The sequence below is a fragment of the Phalacrocorax carbo genome, chromosome 22 (assembly GCF_963921805.1).
Source record: "Phalacrocorax carbo chromosome 22, bPhaCar2.1, whole genome shotgun sequence".
In the NCBI taxonomy this organism is placed as follows: domain Eukaryota; kingdom Metazoa; phylum Chordata; class Aves; order Suliformes; family Phalacrocoracidae; genus Phalacrocorax; species Phalacrocorax carbo.
Genome location: NC_087534.1, coordinates 2,565,305 through 2,583,879, shown reverse-complemented (window position 1 = coordinate 2,583,879; position 18,575 = coordinate 2,565,305). Strand labels below are relative to the sequence as shown.

The following is an 18,575-nucleotide window of genomic DNA, read 5'->3' as shown; positions in this document are numbered from 1 at the left end:
GGGGCAGCAGCAGCTCCCCCACCCCCTCCGGGGGCGGATGGACAGGGGGGCTGCTGGCTCCCCCGCCGTCATCCCCGGCCCGGCTGGGGGGACCCTTCCCCGCGAGGTCCCTGGGGACCCCCTGCTGCCCACAGCAGCGGACAGAGAGCGGCCTGGCCACGGGGTGCGGGGCGTCCCGCGGGGGAGCATCCCAAACCACGGGGTGCAGGGAGTCCCGTGGGGGAGCATCCCAAACCACGGGGTGCGGGGCGTCCCGCGGGGGAGCATCCCAAACCATGGGGTGTGGGGCGTCCCGCGGGGGAGCATCCCAAACCATGGGGTGCGGGGCGTCCCGTGGGGGAGCATTCCCAAACCATGGGGTGTGGAGCATCCCAGGCTGCCAAGCATGGAGCACCCTGGGAGAGAGCATCCCAAACAACATGGCATCAAGCGCCCTAGGCTACCAAGCATGGAGCATCCCTGGCCACCAGGCATGGAGCATCCTGGGCACAAGCGTCCCAAGCCAGCCAGCATCAAACCTCCCTGGCTGCCTGGCAGCGAGCATCCCAGGCCAGGCCATCCCCCCTTCCTCTCCTTTAGCTCTAGGTCCAGGAATTGCTGGAGGCACCAAAGTTTAGAGGGACACCAAATGCCTACAGAGAGACTTCACACTGCTTGGGAAGGGAAGGGCACATCCTCGTCCTCCCTCTCCCAGGCCAGGAGCCCCGCCGGAGCCCGTTCCTTGCAGGGTCCTGCAACAGGCACAGCTCACCCAACCCGTACCTCACCATCCTCTGCAGACAGAAAGTGCATTTCCCAGCCAACACCCACAGCTTTTTGCTCTTCCACCTTATTCCCCTCATCTCCACACAACCTCCCACCAACAGATTGGGAAACTAAGGCACTCTGCTGGGAATCCCCTTTCCCAAGCAAGCTGGGGTCAGAGGTGCCCCATCCCAGCAGCCAGCACTTGCTCTCTGCACCTTTGCAGGAGCTGGGTCCTCCCACCCCACACAGGTGCCCAGGGCCCCTGCTCCTGGAGAGGACAGCAAGTTAAAGGCTTTGGTCAGTAAATTATTTACGTGGCGGTTGGAGATCCTGGCACCGGCGCGGGCCCTCATGAGCACTGCGGTATTTGGTTGGTCTCAGGAAACACACACAATAAATAGACAATTTTATTTACGTGGACACGGGGGAAATGGTGCTGGTAAACGCACCCCCCCAGGAGCCAGCCTGCGAACCCCTCCTCTGAGGATGCCTTTCCCTCCTGCCCCCACGCAAACCCTACAGCAGCAAGATGGGGATGAGAGCCATGTCCATGGAGGCTGAAATCCTGTAAATCTGAACCAAATTCTCCCCACGGTGTCTCCTCCATGCTCCCCTCCAGCTCAACCCCCCCACAGCCCCTCTGAATGTGCTCCCCAAGGGGACCCAGACCCTGGAGCATGGCCCGGCCATGCACAGGGTCCCCCCAGCACCTCTCACCCCCCCCAGCAGACACTCCCCACAGCCAGGTGCTGCAGCGGGAGCACCCTGACCTTCATCCGCTGCTGTTTGGTTCAGCGTATTCCCCTCGGTTGCAAGGTTTAGGTTTCACCTAGCGATTGATTAAAGCCTCCAGGCTGCGGCAGGGGCAGAGTTAAGGTGACCTGGAAAGGACTTCAGCCAAGGCGGGCACTCGCTTGAGAGGAGTCGGGGGAGGTGGGGAGTTGTTTTATTCCTGCCGCTGCTTTGCAGCTGGATGGGGAATATCCAGGCTGATGTTCCAGGCTTGCCAGGGAAGCCTCGGCAGAGCTGTGTTTGGAAGTGATGAAGAGCCACTGATTTTTTGTAATTGCTTGCTGGAATCAGTGAGCTGCAAATAAATTAGGGGAGAAGGTGTGCTACCATCACCCACCAGCCGCCCCCTCCCTTGCTGTTGCTTTCTGGCCTCCTGCAGTTTTGCTTTTGCAGGTTAGACCCCAACCAGCCCTGGGGAAGGAAGGTTGCAGGCGCAGCCGTCCAGGGCCAGTGACGCCCGTCGCTCCCGCTGGGCTGAGCGGTTGGGGCTGGGTTAATGGGGACACGGCGCTGGCGCTGAGCTGGTGCTGTGGGTCATCACACGTGGGGAAGGAGCAGGTCCCATCCACACCTCGTCACCTGCCCAGACCCTGGGAACCTCCGTTGATCCTGGAGCTGGGAGGGTTTGGGATGGAGCCAGGGAGTCTGAATCAACATGGTACTGACCAGCAGAGGTTTCAGGGAGCAGTCCTGGGCTCTGCTGGCTTTGCCCCACAGCCGTGGGAGTCCCACAGAACCACACGCATTCTCCAGCCCTGATGAACCTTTAAAGAGGATTTCCAAGGCTGGATGATGGCGAGTGGGGAGGCCTGCGTGCTTGGAGCCTGCTGCCCTCTTGGGATTGCAGCTCAAGTTCCTGGCACGGACGGGAGGCCAGGATTTGCATCTATGGGATTTCCAGTAAGTTTTGCAGCCCTGGTATGCAGCTGCAGGACTGCAGAGTGGGGAGAGGGGCAGGCGGGACCAGGGGGAGCTGGAACTCCTTGCCCAGGCATGAGGACCGGAGCAAAGTTGCAGCCTGTCTCCCTGCATGGGGAGTCCTAGGCAGAGCTCAGGTGGCATCACGGAGAGGTGGATGCAACCGTGGATGCTCCCTCTGAGTGAGGGAGCCCTATTTGGTGCTTGGAGGCCGGGACAGGCAAAGCTGGGGGCCCGTGGCCTCAGGGGACCCAGGCCTGGCATTGCCCCGGGAACTGGGCGAGCACTGGGGACAGCCGGCAGCACCGGCAGCAGCGCGGGGAGAGCTGCAGAGCACCTGCTTGTGCTGGAGGCTTGGCCTCGGCCCAGGGCAGTTAGCTCCTGGCTTTGCTGCTTGCACACACTCTGACAAACAAGGGGCTGGGACGCCCAGCCTCGCTTCAGAGGCCTCCCTCCGTCCTGCCGCTGGGCACGGGATGGGGACCCCTCTGGTCTGGGGGCTGTGGGGCTGCACTGCCACAAAGCCAGGGAAAAGCCCTGGTCCAGGTCCCGGTGCTGCTGTGGGGCTGCATCAGCGCTCACCTGCCCTGACCCCGAGCTCGGAGCGACGCCAGCATTGCTGGGAGCTGGGGCATGTCCTGAAGCGGCCCCATGGGAGGAGCAGGGACACTTCTGCCCTGCTCTGCTGCAGCACCGCCTACGCAGGGAGTGGGATGGGTCAGGGACCCATCTCCTTTTCCCAGCTCCGAAGGCAAGGAAGGAAGAACGGACGAGGACTTCAAGAGAGCTGTGCACCCCCACGCTTTCTGGTGCTGGCTCAGCAGCCTCTGGCTGGGTCACAACCAAATCCCTCCAGCAGCATCAGGTCCCTGTGAAGATGGAGGAGAGTCCCACAGTGGTGGCAGCGGAGAAGAGGCAGCGCCACTCCCCGAGGAAACACGCTTTGCCAGCACTCACTGCCGGTGGCGAACACAGAGCCCGTGCCGGGAGAGGCTGCTCGTGGGGCAGCTTCACCCAAGCACTTTTCCCTACGTGCCCGGTGGCTCTCGGGGCTCCTGATCCCCACCACGGCAGCGTGACCTTCACTGCAGCGAGTTCTTCCTTGGAAGAGGGCGGCTGGACGCGGCAGCCCCGGGGAAGGGCAGCCGTCAGCAGCAAACCCCGCAGTAAACCGAGCGCGCCAGCTCCTGGGCATCAGCAGCCGGCGCTCGCCCGCACAGGGGTTGTGCTTAGCTCATCAACCCCGAGGAGAAACAGAAACTCAAACCGCTCCTTAGGAGGAAAGTGCTGCTTCCTCATCGGCTTTCATCCCCCGGGGCCCCGGAGGTGCGATTAGCTCCGCCACCTTCGTACACCATCACCCGAGCTGCCCGCAGAGGGTCCGGCGTCCCTCCCCGGGGGTGCCGCAGCTCGCTGAGCCTCTCGGGTAACGTGTGTTTCCTTCTGCACGGCCTCACGCTGCTCGATTTGTCATCACGCTTCCTCAGAAGATCAAACGAAGGCGCGTGTCCTTATACGGAAGATTTGGCTCTTATTAGAGCCCGAGGTTTACAGTACCTGTGACAGACAAACGATGTCAGCGCTCTTCAAAATACCTTTCCTGTTCAAGTCAGCTTGGGCGCTCTTGGGAGCGCACGCGAGGCCTGATCTCCGTTATTAGGTAATATTGAAGCTGATCATGTTAATATTTAACTGTCTGTTAAGTTCCCATGCTCCTGGAGATCAGACTTTGGGCCACCATTGAGGCGATACTGAGCACATCGAAAGCAGCATCCCCTTCAATGAGAGGTAGAGACTTTCACTGGAAACCACTCTCCTTTCACGAGCAGCATCTCGCTCTCATTTTCTGTCCTTCAAGCAACTTACCCCCATTCAAATTTAAACTATTTCAAGCAAACACAACTGCTTTGGGTAAAGAGCTTTCCTTCGGAAGAGCCTCACTTCCTACCTCTGCCAGGGGCTGATAAGGCAAGGCAGCTGCCTGCTCGGGCTCCCCTCCCCGGAGCCGCATGTCCCCCTCTCCATCCGTACAAGCCGATTCCCCGGCTCCGCTCCCTGCCGTAAGCAAAAAAGGGTGCTTTCCCAGGAGAGCTGCTGGGAAGCAATCCGCCTCCCCTCGCTGCGGGCCGGAGGGAAGCACCAGCCCGGCCGCGGCACCTTTGCTGCGATGGGATCCGCCTGCCGGGGTCCGACAGCTTGGAGCAGAGGATGGGGAGGACCAGGCTGCGGGGGACCAGAGCCACCGGCCGCATGCTGGCCCCTGGCTCCGGGGGAGCTCTCCCCGGCTCCCCCAGCCCCGCTCCCGGGCAGCGACCACCCATGGGTGCCCTCTCGTGGCCAGTCCCACGCACGGAGCTTTCACACGAGGGACTTTTCAACCCCGACTTCATTTTTCCTGTGCACAGGAGATGCTCCTCCAGGGCACAGCCCCGGCTCTGCCAACGAGACCTCGGCTCTGCCCGCACAAGGCGGCGGCACCCGAGGGCTGATGCATCGCTCAGCTGCCGCAGCGTGCCGCTGGCCCCCCGGCGCTGCAGAATTAAAAGGAAAAAAAGAAAATTGACATTTAGAAAGCCCAGGAGGTGCCTGTAACGCAGCAAGCTCCCTTGTCTGACTGGAACAACCTGGCCCAGATTTAGTGGTTTGCAGCAGCTAAATGCTGAAGTGGAGTTTTCCTTCCCCAGCAGCAGCTGCCCCCCGCAGCTCTCATGTGGGCAGGGCAAGGCAGGCACCAGCACCGGGGTGCTTCTCACCCCGCGTCCCACGCGGCCGGGCTGGGCACCGCCAGGGAAAGCACTCACATAACCTGCACCCGGGCACCGGGGTACACGCCACGCGTGGGAGCGGCCAGCCTCTCCTCACGGCAAAACCGTGGCGAAGTCGGTGCTTCTGACAGTGAAAAACAAGCGGCGGCGCTGGCACCGTCCCCGGCGCGTCAAACACCGCACGCAGCCACGGAGCCTCTCCTGGACAGAGCGGCAACTACGTCAAACTTGGCGTTCGATGCACAAAGGTTCTCGGTTACAAACTCACACCCCCACTTTTAGCCAAGACCTAAACTCAGCCTAACGCTGCCAGGATCGGGGCAGCACGTTCAATTAAACCTGACCCCTGGAGTTCGCTTAAGCCTGCCTCAAACCCCTGCCCTGCTAGTTCAGCTGGATCCCGGACACAGACGCTGCAGGGAGAGGCGGCGCAGCCCCGGCACCCGCAGCTGAAGGCTGCGCTCTGTGGAAGCCGTCGCTGCACGCCGCCTGCGTGGAGGCCTTGGCATCCGCACACCTCCGGTCTCACCACTCACGTCGCTCGTCCAAGCCCTCATCCAGGCCACCCTTAAGCTCCGCTGCCATTTCACTACTTTGGGTGCAACGTTTTTCTCAGGGATTCAGGATGCTCTTTGCTTGGCAGGCTGAGACTGGGCATTGGATCGCAAAGAAAGCACACGCATTATCTTACAAAGGAAATTTATTTCATTTTACGAAGCTTATATTACATGCATCGACTGAAGCTAGTACAACAGTTAACAGCAGGGCTGGGGTTTGTCCAGACTTCCATTAGTGTTTCTGGAATAAACCAGGCCAAATTAAAGAATCTTTTGCGCTTAGAAAATACAGTCATCATACAAGGAATGGGTTTTTTCCGCTTTGTTTTCACTTTAATTACTCCTCCCCTACTCCACCCTTAAGCTGCATATAGCCAATGCTCCGGCTTACCAAAAAAGGAGGCAGGAGAGGAAAAATCTAACACCCACCCACTCCCCCCATACATCCCTAATAAACCATTGAGACGGGAGGACTGAATCTAGCTCTATTTAGAGGGGGGGGAAAAATACAAACAGAATACCAGGAATAAAGCTCTTACAACAAACCAGATGCAGTACCCTTTAATAATTTTACTAGATAAAAACGTTTTATACATTGTTCAATGAGACGCTACAAATTCCTTTCGATTAGTTCTCTCTCAGTTTTATGGGTTTGAACAAGCAGCTGAATACACTGAAATATTGATTTCTAAAAAATAAAAATAAAAATATTGCATTTGTGTCAGTGTCTGTTGGGTATACTCTCATACCCACCAGAGGAAGGTGTATAGTGCACCAGAGATTGCAGCCTACTATAGGCTTAGTATCAAGTACAGATACACAGAAGCAGATGTATTCATCAGACCAGGTTGGTACGGCAAACGTCAAGCTGGGACGTGTTGGTTTCCACGCAGGGAGAAGACTCGCTGCGACGTCCCCGTTCAGTCCCCCGTCACTTGCGTGGCTTGGCCGTCTGAGGTTTGGTTCGTGGACTGGATGAACATGGGCTGGGTGATGTCCTGGCCTGCAGGCATGGTCACTTGCTGGATCTGATAAAGTTGCTGGCAGAGACGGAAGCAGGGGAAAGAAACGACTGTCAGTTCTCATCCCGCTCAGCACCAGCTCCCGCTAAGCACGACGCGGGACGTTAACCCTGCAAGTTCAGTGGTGATGCAGCACCTCTCAGCTGCAAATGAAATCTGCCCCCAAACTAGACATTTGTTGCTAAATCGTAAGTAAGTAATTCTGTGAATTTCTGATGCCCAAATCGAGCTCAGGCTACCTATGCAACAGTCAGTCGCTAGGTGTTAAGACCTTAATTCCTAAACTGGTTCAGACTAAAATGGATCCCACCCAGAGCACAGGGGACTGGATTAATTTGGAGTGAGCGCAGCAGACTACAAAGAATCCACCTGAATTAGAAGCGGCACAACGCCCGCTTATCCTGCTCCTGGTTAAGGGTCGGTAGCAGTGCTTTATCGGTCTTAAAGCAGACTTTAAGACGGTCTTTCTAGCCCTGGACTTCAAAGGGATGTAGGATCAACAAAGTCCAAGTTCTTACCTGTCCGTCTGTGAACTGGCTGAACTGCTGCTGCCCTTGCTGGACTTCTGTCTGCGTTATCTACAAGGATAAGAGAAGGATGATCACTGACAGCACTTCGGAAGGGGTCCAGATCCCACTAAACATTCTGCTGCTGCCTTTCAAGAGCTTTTAGACTCCTCCAAACTTCCTTACCCCACCATGTGGCAAGACACGGCTCATGCCGCCGGCCCACAGTCATGCTGGTGCTAACCGCAAGTCAAGAACAAAGGACATGGGATTCAGGTGTTCCAAACCAAACAAGCATGTCCTCCCTGACTTTCATGAGAAGAATGCGGCCTCCAGGATCACAGAAAAGCAGCGGCCTTCCTCTCCTCTGAAGGCAGAGAACAATCCCTTAGCGACCAGTCTCAACAAGAACACGCGGCAACCTGCTGGCAGCAACGCCGGTCTTGACGTTTCACCTCTGCAACAGCCTTCCTGAGAGGTTGCACGGCTGCTCCTCCCTCACCCAGCCAGAAGGAGCAGAAGTAAAGAGAAGGTTGATGAAGTTTTACCTGCAGTCAGCTCAGAAGCAGCATGAGCTTTATACAGCAAGACACACACACACATACATATATGCATGCACCTTTCACGTATAGGTAAAGGAGGCTTCCGCTATGCTCCTTGCTTTATCATTCTGATGAAAGTAACAGGAAGAAAAGAAACGCAGGAATCCTAGCACAAGAGTTGGTAAACTCGACTGGAATTTGCAGTTTCAGGAGCTAGGGAACAACACTTTACCAGTTAATGTCAGCCCTGCTGTTATAGTGCGTACCTGCTGTGCATTGGTTGCAAGCGTCTGGATCTGCCCCTGGACTACCTGGGTGCCTGACACAGGTTGGGCTAAGCGGATATACTGCAGCTGGCCAGCATTCAACTGAACCTGGAGACAAGCGGAGGGGGCAGGGAAAGAAAATTAAACAGGTAACTGTGTAACCTGAAACACACAAACTTGCCTTCTTGTTTCCACAACAGAAGCCAGAATAATAGATGACACCGGGAAGCTTCAGCTGATTACCGGTTGAGATGAGTAACTATCACAGACCCTGCCAAAGCAAGAACCAAGTCCACAGAACTCCTGCAGGTTCCTGAAGTAGAACCCCGAGGAAGCTCAACATTACTTCTTTCTCCAGAACGGGGGCGGTCAGTTAGTAGCTTAAGCATATTAATCGCTAAGCTTTGGGAACACTTATTTTCCTTTTTGGTTAGGAGAATCGAGTTGCTACTTTGATGTATCATTTCACATGAAAGACAATTCTTATGAGCTAGCTGCACATAATGACGCTCCTACCGTACCCTGCCAAAAAATAATACAGGAATATATGGGAAATTTTTCACATGAAGACGGCAGAGATGACAACACCCAGGAATATTGAGAGGTAACGTTTGGAAGGTTTTAATGCAACTCTCTGCCGATATATGTCAACCCCCACCTGGCAAAGGCCAACACCTTCCCTGTCAATACTCAGCGTATAACATTCAAATGCAAATTTATTTCCTACAACCCTGATGTTGCAGGTTAGGTGCCTGGGGGTGCGGGATACGAAGACAACGTCATCATCGTAACCTGTGATATAAACAACTGATACACATCTGAGAAGCAATAAAAAGGTCACAGTATGATCCATGCTACTGTTGAATTTTTCATTTTGTGTTATTTAACTTTGGAACATTTAGATTCACAGTCCTACGGCTAATTATACGTAAAAAAATGTTTTGAGTTTTCTTCTTATTAAAGAGGGGAAAGGAGGACACAAAATACTTTAAAAACTGCTCACTGACAGAGGCTCAAGTGCCTAGAACACGGTCTTGGCATTTACACAAACGCCGCTGACTTCACCAGCTGTGTCTAAAAGCTCCAATATTATTTCAAGAGCAAATAAACTCCACATGAGCATAAACATTTCAATAAAGAATTTGTTTCTGCACTGAGATCTGCCAGCAGATCATGTTTTCCATGCTGGGGGCTTCCTGCTTAGATTTTAACTACATTACTAACTGAATGGGTGAAAGCAATTTAGAAAGAGCATTCTTCCAGAAATGAGAGTAAGCACCAAGGAACCTGCCTAATGAGGTCTAGCTAAGGCACAGATTAAATTTAACACAAGATTAATGTGGACAAACAAGTGATTACCATTAAATTGGTGTATACACTTCCCTCCAGTTTTTCTCAGTTTATAAAAGATAGAAGTCACCTTTCCACGGGCAGCTCTAGAGTAAGCAGTAAATGGCAGAAGAGGAGAGTGCGCAGTATCAGGAGCACATGGAAAACCAGCAGAGAACATTAATAAGATTCTCTCAACACTCCTGCGATCGCCAGAAGCACTTCCAGTTTTATGAGAGTGTTTTGAACTGTCCTATTTGTGTTACGAAAGATTCTTTGCTGAACCCTAACAGATACCAGAGTGAAAAGGCGCTATCAGAAGACAGCGCTAACTATACCAACAGAGAAAGGAAATTCAAGGGAAAACAAAAGCACAGCAGAGAGAGCAGAACAGACAGCAGCACCGAAGAGACCAAGGACTGTAGCTCTGTGGAAGCAAACAAAAAGCCCTTTCCAGGTTAGGGCACTAAACAGCTCTTGCAGTGAGTGCGTGGCTCCATGTTCTACTTTACTCCACTTGCTGGAAGCGAGCAAGGGGAAAGATGCTTCCTTTAGCACAAACTGTGGTTCTTCAACACACCGTGATCAAGGAGAATCCTCTTAATTACAGTCAAAACAGTACCTCTGCTAAATACAGAGGCACAAACTGTGACTACTTCATCAAAGCCACTGTTCCTAAGTTGCTCTGTTTTGCAGTCTTAAAACTGTCAGAGACCCAAGTGCTCCCAAAGACAGAAGATACCACGCTCTGGCACTTGGCAGCTTCTGTCTTACCTCTGCAGCATAAGAAGTGTCTGAGGACCTGTCACAGATACCCGTTCTGAGGTGCTCCCCGGCAAGAGGAAGGTAGAAGCATACGCTTGGCCAAAACCAGACACTAATTAAAATGCCTCCAGCCTCAACACTCCTAAAACGCGGGACCCCTTCCAACAGGATCCGCCTATGTGGAGAACAGTACGTTCTGCAGAAGGTTATGGCCCCTCACAGCTACTTTATAAAGAATTCCTTCTCCCAGCACATCTCCGAGCCCCCTTCTTGTAGGGGATTACAGCATTCACTGGAGACAATCTGAAAATGAGTCTGAACTGTTCTTTTATTGCTGAAGCAAAGGAGAATGGTGCAACATTCAGTACTGTTGTAACGGACTCACTGAGGCGAGAAGTGGAGATCTCCTTCCAAAATGCTTTGGAGAACAAGTATCTTGGAGAGACTTTTATATGGAAAGGAAGGGGAAAAAATAAAAATAAAAGAAAGAATGTAAAAGAAAGGTAGTGGGGAATGCAGAGAAGAAAAGAGGTTGCTTGTAGTAAACCACCGTGTTTGGCAAGCAATTCGCTTCCTTTCTGACCAACACCTTAAGCCAAGCGGTAGGAATCAGCTGAAGACTTAAGAGGTGAAAAGAATTTGGAAGCAAGTTGGAAAAAAATCTGGCAACACCCACAATCTAAACCTTTTTCAAGATTCTAGGTCAAAGCACGAATATTTGCCAGACATACAGAGGGAAGCTTAGCCAATCTTGAAAAGCAAAACTTGTGTGAAAGATCAGTCTGGCCACAGCTGTGGGTACACTTTTTATAACAGAAATCAAAGACAAAGTGAAATGCTTGTCTTGGTCACTTGGTCTGACCTTTGGGCTGCCGGTTAAGTACACAGAACTGGACAGATTTTTTTTTTATTTTTTTTTTCTTCTTGAAGAGGTGTGAAATTTTCCAGATGGGAACCAGAAGACCCAGCTCTGTTATAATCATACAGAGAAGGGGGGAAAGGTGACATTTTATTGACACCCATGTTTACCTAGGACACGTGCCAGAATAGCAATGCTGATGCTGGGTACTCAAAATCCCATTCTTCAGGGCACGGCAGGTCTATACTGGTGTGAAAGTGAGGAGATTTTTTTTCTGATTCTGCAAAGTGTTTTGTAGAAATATTTCTTAGAACATAAAAGTTGATTAATCAACTCACAGGCGGCACCTTTCCCGCTCAAGTCTGCCCGGTCATGACTTCAGGTTGCTGAGACAGAACCAAGTAAAGGCAAAAGAAGCTCACTATCCTTTACTGAAACCACGCTGTAGCGAAGAACTAAGGTTTATCCAGGAAATATTTTATTTATTGCTTCCTAATCATAACTATTTCAATTCAGGGGAAAGTGCTGGGGGTGGGCAATGAGTCTACGCTAGATGGGTTAGATTTATTTCCTCCTTCATGTCACAGCTGGTTAGTTTTGCTCTCTAAGTGCAGGAAACACACCACTCAATCCAAACTTCCTCTTACAGTTAAAAAAGCATACATATACAGTCTCATGCCAGAACACCAGCGGACAGTTTGCTCACAGCACCGTTACACGTTTCTACTGGTAAAGTCTTACCGGTATTTGCTGGATTTCTCCTGTATTGGTGATGATCTGCTGCATCACTTGCATGGTCTGCCCAGTTCCACTCTGAGCCTGCTGGGTCTGTCCTTGCGGCTGGGCCTGCACTATCTGTACCTGCTGGCCTTCTCCAACCTGCATCGTCACGGGGGTGCTCTGCATTCAAAACAGGGACAAGGACCGAGCAAGGGCTGAACACCAGTGAAACAGCCACAAGATACAAAGACTGTAATGACAGACTGCGTCCTAGACCCACTGCTGCTTATTGATGCTTCAATCATCACAGAGGGAACCCAGGACCTAGATGACCCTTGCTACTAAGGTATCTGAACACCTGGTCATGACCGGAAAACACATTTCTGTATTGTTATTGACTGTTCTGAGCAGTGGGAACAGGTTACTGCAATACGTTACGCAGAGGCAGGTTGAGGGTTTCACTGGCTCCACCGAACCGCAAAGCCCCGAACGCTGCTCGCCGCTCACCTGCCCTTGCTGAGGCTGGGCGATGATGATCTGTCCTGGCTGGATCGTAGTTGTAGACGTGGTGGTCTGTTGTCCTTGCTGCTGCCCCTGGACCTGCACTGCAGCAGGCTGCTGAGCAAGTGTGAAATAATACTGTACAGGCTCAGCTGGGGTCACAGCCTGACGCACCTCTTCCTGCAGCACAGGTGAAAGACAGGTAAACAGGGAGGGAAGAGACCAACATCCAAACACCCACCACAGCTGAAACATCCCCTCCATAAGAATGCTCCATGGGAAACTGTCTTTAATACCTAAATCTGAAGTGATAAATCAGAACGGGTTTCCTCATTTATTCAGCTATGTGGAAATCAAAAACATTTCCAGTACCTTACGTAAAATAAAGCAGTCACCAATTTCGTTATGAGACGCAAAGGAATAAAATTACCATAGTTGAAAACCACGCAAGTCCTCATCAGTGAATTCCATCATCGCCTGTTATCTTAATATGGAATGAATTGCAAATGCACCAGGAAGACTTGCAAAGCCTCATCTGTCAACAAAACCCTCTTAGCCTACGTATCCAACACGAATCTCAGCCTAGCTCCGATATTAAAGTCCTGGGAATGAAAGTCACGGACTTGATGTATACTGCGCGCCTTTATTTATTTATTTAAATCCAGCTCTTCCAGAATTAACAATTTCATCTTGTACCGTGGCTTAACAGCCTGATTCTGCTGGTAGCAGGAATACCTCAACAGCGTGAAGAAACAAAAGGCTCTGCTCTAGATCACTGTCAGAAGCACAGGCTGTAATACTGCTGTTTTGTTTTATCTAAGCGTGTCTTCAGGAGAGAAAAGTCCCTTATGATTAATGATATTTTAGGCACAGAAGTAGATTTTCAGAGATTATGTTAAGTGGCAAGCCGTTAACAGTCCAGAATCAAAATTCTTAAGCTCCCCAGAGGGGCAGTTGGATCTTCACCTTACAGAAGATGCAGCTCACCAGATGTTCACTCCATGGCAGAAGGCGTAAACAATCCTCTCCCAGCCACCTCGAGTTCACAGCTGAGAGTGTAGGATGTTTACACGTGCTACAACATGGTAGATTCCCACATACACAAGTCTGCTTGACTCCCCTGCATTAAATGAGGCTTGCCCATGGATCACCTTCAGTGCATCCAACTGAACAGGAGAAGAAAAATTCACATTAAAGAAGATCAATGTACGCTGCCTAGACGGGCATCAGGCCCATCTGAAGAGAGCCCTTTCGCTCAGATGCTAGCCTCTCAGAGGGACAGCAACTAAAGAAAAGATTTACTACTGTGAGGTTTCTACATAACCTACCAGACAACTACCCCCCAAAGATTAAGCTGTTCACAGTTGCCTGTAATCAAGAAGCAACTTCTAAGCCTGGCTCTCGGAGCAAACGTTAGCACTATCCCACAGTACTGCAAACCACTGCAATCAAATACTTCCTACACACGGTAGTTCGCTGATTATTCCTACTTACTTCATCAGATGCTTTGGGGGGGGATTAATAATGAATTTAAAATACATGTTCAACAGGACATGTCTTCAGTTAGCCATAAAACTGCATGCATAGAAGAGCTGTGGCTGTTTCTGTAGAGGCCAGTCCTTAGATACGTTATTTCTAGAGCACTCTGATCCCCAATTCTGAGCAGAATTAGGGCAACTAAGTACTTCAGTAAGTATCTACTCCAGGTTAAGTTGCATTTGCTATGGGCAAAAATGGCTTTAAATCCAAATCTGCTTGAACTACGTTTTATCACATTGTTTGCCATCTTTTATTTTCAATCCATAGCTTTAGTTACTAGAGCAACGTAACAGTCGTGGTTTCATTCCCAGCTCTTCCATGTAACCAACACCAACTTGTCAAACAGTCTTTTCCACAGTAGAGATGAAATACAGATTGTATCCCCAGCCAAAAGGTGCAGCCTGTCAGCCTACAGGCAGCCACTTTTCAACACTGTTGAATCAAAGGAGTATTTTCCACTGCAAAGTCCTAACCTACGCTCTTATCAGGCAGCTATTTCTCCATTAAATTTCTCGTGCCATAAGAAGTATTTCCAGTGATTCAGCAGGGCTCAGGCAGTGGATATATCAGCGAGAGACAGATCTCTAAAGCCTATTTCAAACCAAACATCGACGTGGTTTCACTGCTGATGCTGTGCAATCCAAAAGACACAGCTCTGGTGTGATGTATCATCCAGACACACTAACCTAGCAACCTACATGCATCTGACACGCTGCTAAAATACTTCAGGCATTCATTTGATTATAGAACTTGAGGGTTCTGTAATCAGAACATTCTGATGTGAATCAAAAGGCTCCAGCAAGGAAAAGACATGGGCGATATTCTCCCTCCCAAACATGGAGTATGTCTAAAAATAGCACTACAAAGAGGAGTAACTGCACGAGGCACCTAACAGAGAACTGAATTTGCAATGCCAGAATGAACCTGTGTTACTTCAGGCTGCGGCCAACTCGTTTCAGCTTACCAGGCTGAACAAACTGAAACGTGGGTTTTCTTTCCCCTAGTCAAGCAAAGCATCGAGAGCAGCTGTGCAGGCTGCTGCTTCGCCTTTTTATTTAACACTGAACTAATGATCTTTGGATAAATCACCTCTGCTGCACTGCTGCTGCGATAAAGCTGGGAACTCAGTGAAGGAATGGAAGAGGCTGTGCCACGCTCCCACATGTGACGCTCGCCATGCGCACAGAGTTCCCAGCACACCTGCAATGGAGCCGTGGGATGCTGCTAATTTTAACCACAGCTGACTGCAGCAGTAGGATGGACTCTCCTGCGTATGTTGTGGCAGGAAAGGTATTTTCTTCATTTACTAGAAAGTCATGCTGCTTCTGAAAATCAGAATGCAAGGTTAAGGTTGACTCAGGACATCATCAGAAAGGATGAAGCGTGTCTTTTCTCCCTTTGGCCATCACTTCAGAAACACCACGAGGACCAAGACAAAAAGTAAAAAAGCAACCTCCAAAATTCAGGTCCACATGGAACCGCTGGTCTCTACACTCAAAGCAGGTATCTTTTTGCATGTTATCCAGATTCATAGTGGAATACAAACACCCCCACCCCCCCCAAACACATAAAAGAAAAACTTTCGAGTAAAACACTTGCCAGAAAGATGTTTTAAAGTATGCCAGTGGCACTCACTAGAGAGCTACTTTAACGACCACCTTGGATTTTTTCACAGGCTAACTAACACACTGCGAACCTTCAAAAGTATCAGAAAACCGGCTGAAGGAATTGTTACCAACTACTGAAAGTTACTGTTCAGAGAAGAAATTGCTCCAGTTGAGACCTGGGCAATGATTCCAGGAGTGGCTGAACAAGGCACAGCACTACCCAAACAGAGCTGTTCCCTACACGAGGTGTACTGATGGTAGCCCAGCGTTTTATCTACGAGGCAACTTGCAACAAAAAAGAGATGAGCAATTACTGAACTGGTAAATTTAGCAGCAAAAGACCAAACTTTCAGGTGAAGGAGATAAATTACTCTACCAGGATTAGGAGCTGGATCGGTTTCTTTGTGCATTTGAAGCAGCAAGACTCAGCTTCAACCCCACCCCACTGCACGTTCAGCACCGTCTCAAACATGGAGGGAACCAAGTGCTTTGTAAAACACAAGCCTGTTAAGTTTCAAAGACCTTGCCCTCAGAGGACCGCAGCAGCCTGCTGCTGTAAACATCCGACTGAAAGCTCCTTCCAACACCTTACAGCTTCCAGTCAAGGATGTTTACAGTAGCAATGACTGCCCCAAAGGATGCAGGAGGTGGCACTTCTAAGCAAAGAAGTCCGCTTCTCCCTTTGCAAATCAAAGGATGCAGACTCAGCACATTTTTTTAAATTAAATGTTTAACATCGGCAACACTTTGTATCAGAGCTATTTAGTAGTGTTTTTGTCACTGAAGTAAACCCCCGAGTGAGACTTTGGTAGATCTCCACTCAAGCTCAATTTGCATAAAATATTTAAGAACCTGAAAACTACTGTAAATAAACATGCAATAGAGACACGCAGAAACCTCATGTTTAAATCTGATTCTGCATTGTTTTGTCAACTCTGTCAATTAGAGACTGAAATCACACCAAGGAAAGGACAGACAATAAAGGCAACTACTTTTATGTCTCACCTGCCGCTTTGGAGGCTTCAGTTCATCTCTTGGAACAATGTCGATAAGAAAGTCAAATTGATCAAACTTGGTAATTGCCATGGCAATGTCATTCCTCTATGAGAACAAAAAGAGAAAACCATTCTTCAGCTTTATAAGCCTGTTTTGTCACTGGATAAATAAAACTAGAGCTTTTTAACTGAGTCAAATGAGGATGTCTTCTCCAGATGCCAAGTGGTCAAGATCCCAAGCCAGGGGGCGAGAACTCCTGTTTCAGCACCAACACCCCTGTCTCGTGCTGAGTTTTGCCTCCAGGACGTGTGATAAGAACATGCTTATCAAACTCAGGCTTTTACAGTCATCTACTCACCCACCCGGCCTAATCAGGCTCTCCGCAATGGTACCACTGTCATTCATTACAGAGGGCTCACGGTAACCACCATAACCTTTTTAGCACATTAAAAAAAAAAAACGGGAATTCTTCTAAAAAATAATTTTTAAATCCCAAAGATATCTGAAAAGAAGCTTTGCAGAAAGACCAGGATGCCTGCTCCATGTATTCATAGCAACATATGCAGAATCTAGGAGCTGGGGATGGGATTAAAAAAAAAGAGAAAGTATCACAGGATCTTATTCAGGGCAGGGGAATCCCAGGAGATGTTGAAAGAACAAGCTGCAGCATGTGGAAGGGCAAAATGGTTAAAAGAAAGTGTGAAGATTAAAACATATACTCAGCAAACTGGCCAAACATGTATCAGAAAAAGGATGTGCAAGAGCCAACGAGCTTCTATGAAAAACTGGCAAGGTAAGTATCTTCTCAAAATGGCTTATAACTTTACTTTTATACCTTGCCTGAAAAAGAAATCCAAAGAATAGCATTAGGTCAGTTACCCAGCAGTAAGTCAGCACTTCAATGTATTTGCAACAACCCCCAAAGATAAAAGGAGCTGAATTTCTTTAAAGGCAAAAAAAAAAGACAAAAAAAAAGTTTACTCTGTCATTTTGAAGTTCTTGCAAGCCAGCTTAAAAAGCTATTACAAGTCTCATTCTCATTAGCTGAAGTTAAATTTGTAAAGCATATATATGACCACGATTTGAGACAAAGATGCCCACACTGCCTAATGAGCAGGTGAAATTTAGAAGACTATCAATCCTCTCATTTCAGGCTAGTTGGCATTTCTAAACCTTATACTGTTTTGGCATTTAATTGCCGAACAACGATCACGTAGGAAGTGCAAGAGACATTTCTTTTGTTCTGCAGGCAGCGTGTATTATCTCCACCAGGAAGAAAACTTCTACTGAACAGATGTATCACATATTTCATTCTCCATGCTGAGGACTGGGTTCAATCCAATTTCCTCAGGAATAGCCTTCCATAACTCAGACCTCTCCACTCCAAATTTTCTTCCCAAATACTTGATAAGCAGAGACCGCACTTCTCCAGCTGCACTGCCCATGCGGAGAGCAGCTGTTCCAGGGTGGCAGCTGCTGTGGAAGGCAAGGCAGTCAGAAATAAAACCTGAGTCGATTCAAGGTCTTATACATTAGGATCAGGATTTAAGTACGATTCTGAAATAAATGGATCCATCCAAGCTTGAAAACTGTTAAGAGGACACGCCCCAGTCAGCACTTGTACTTAGGAAGCATCTTGTTCATGGAATGTATATCAAACACATCCTTCCCACAGAAACTGCATTAAAAGCTGGGTTAAGCATGTAGCATTAACCCAATTCAGTGGTGACTGAGTGGCTGGATACCCATTCAACAGGACAGCTTTGGACTGAAAACAGACACGTCTCCTTGCTGCTACAGCAATCTCTGCGCCAGGGTACGGTAGGGCTGACGTGGTCCTCAGTATCACAACCCCCCATCTCTGAGCTGAGGGGCTGAACTGATGGTCGTTACAGTTTCAAGCAGCTCCGGTCAAGATGTAAGACTAAAAGTGAATGCCAGTTGTTTTTTTTTTCCTCCCCTCAAAAAGATCCTTAAGAGTTGCAATTTACTCTTGAACCACTAAAAAATTAATATTATTGAGGGCCTCTCAATCCAGAAGAAACAGTAATCTGTTCTGGAGGAGGGCATTTTTGTTTTAATCTCTACACATTTATCAACACAAATGTCTACAAAGCTTACGTTAGAACTACTACTGAAAAAGA

General features: G+C 49.5%; 1 protein-coding gene across 4 annotated transcripts in view; it reads right to left on the bottom strand.

The window, feature by feature from the left end:
* Window positions 1–6,324: 6,324 nt before the first annotated feature.
* NFYC (nuclear transcription factor Y subunit gamma) overlaps window positions 6,325–18,575 on the bottom strand; it is a 36,661-nt gene continuing 24,410 nt past the window's right edge. For 3 of the 4 annotated variants that reach the window (XM_064471592.1, XM_064471595.1, XM_064471594.1), the window contains exons 5-10: window positions 16,441–16,536; window positions 12,296–12,469; window positions 11,810–11,968; window positions 8,116–8,223; window positions 7,320–7,379; window positions 6,325–6,819 (exon numbers count right to left, since the gene is read on the bottom strand). In XM_064471592.1, the coding sequence (XP_064327662.1) occupies window positions 6,700–6,819; window positions 7,320–7,379; window positions 8,116–8,223; window positions 11,810–11,968; window positions 12,296–12,469; window positions 16,441–16,536 (717 nt within the window). In that variant the 3' untranslated portion in view covers window positions 6,325–6,699. The remainder of the gene's footprint in view (window positions 6,820–7,319; window positions 7,380–8,115; window positions 8,224–11,809; window positions 11,969–12,295; window positions 12,470–16,440; window positions 16,537–18,575) is intronic. The other variant, XM_064471593.1, reaches the window with a different exon arrangement.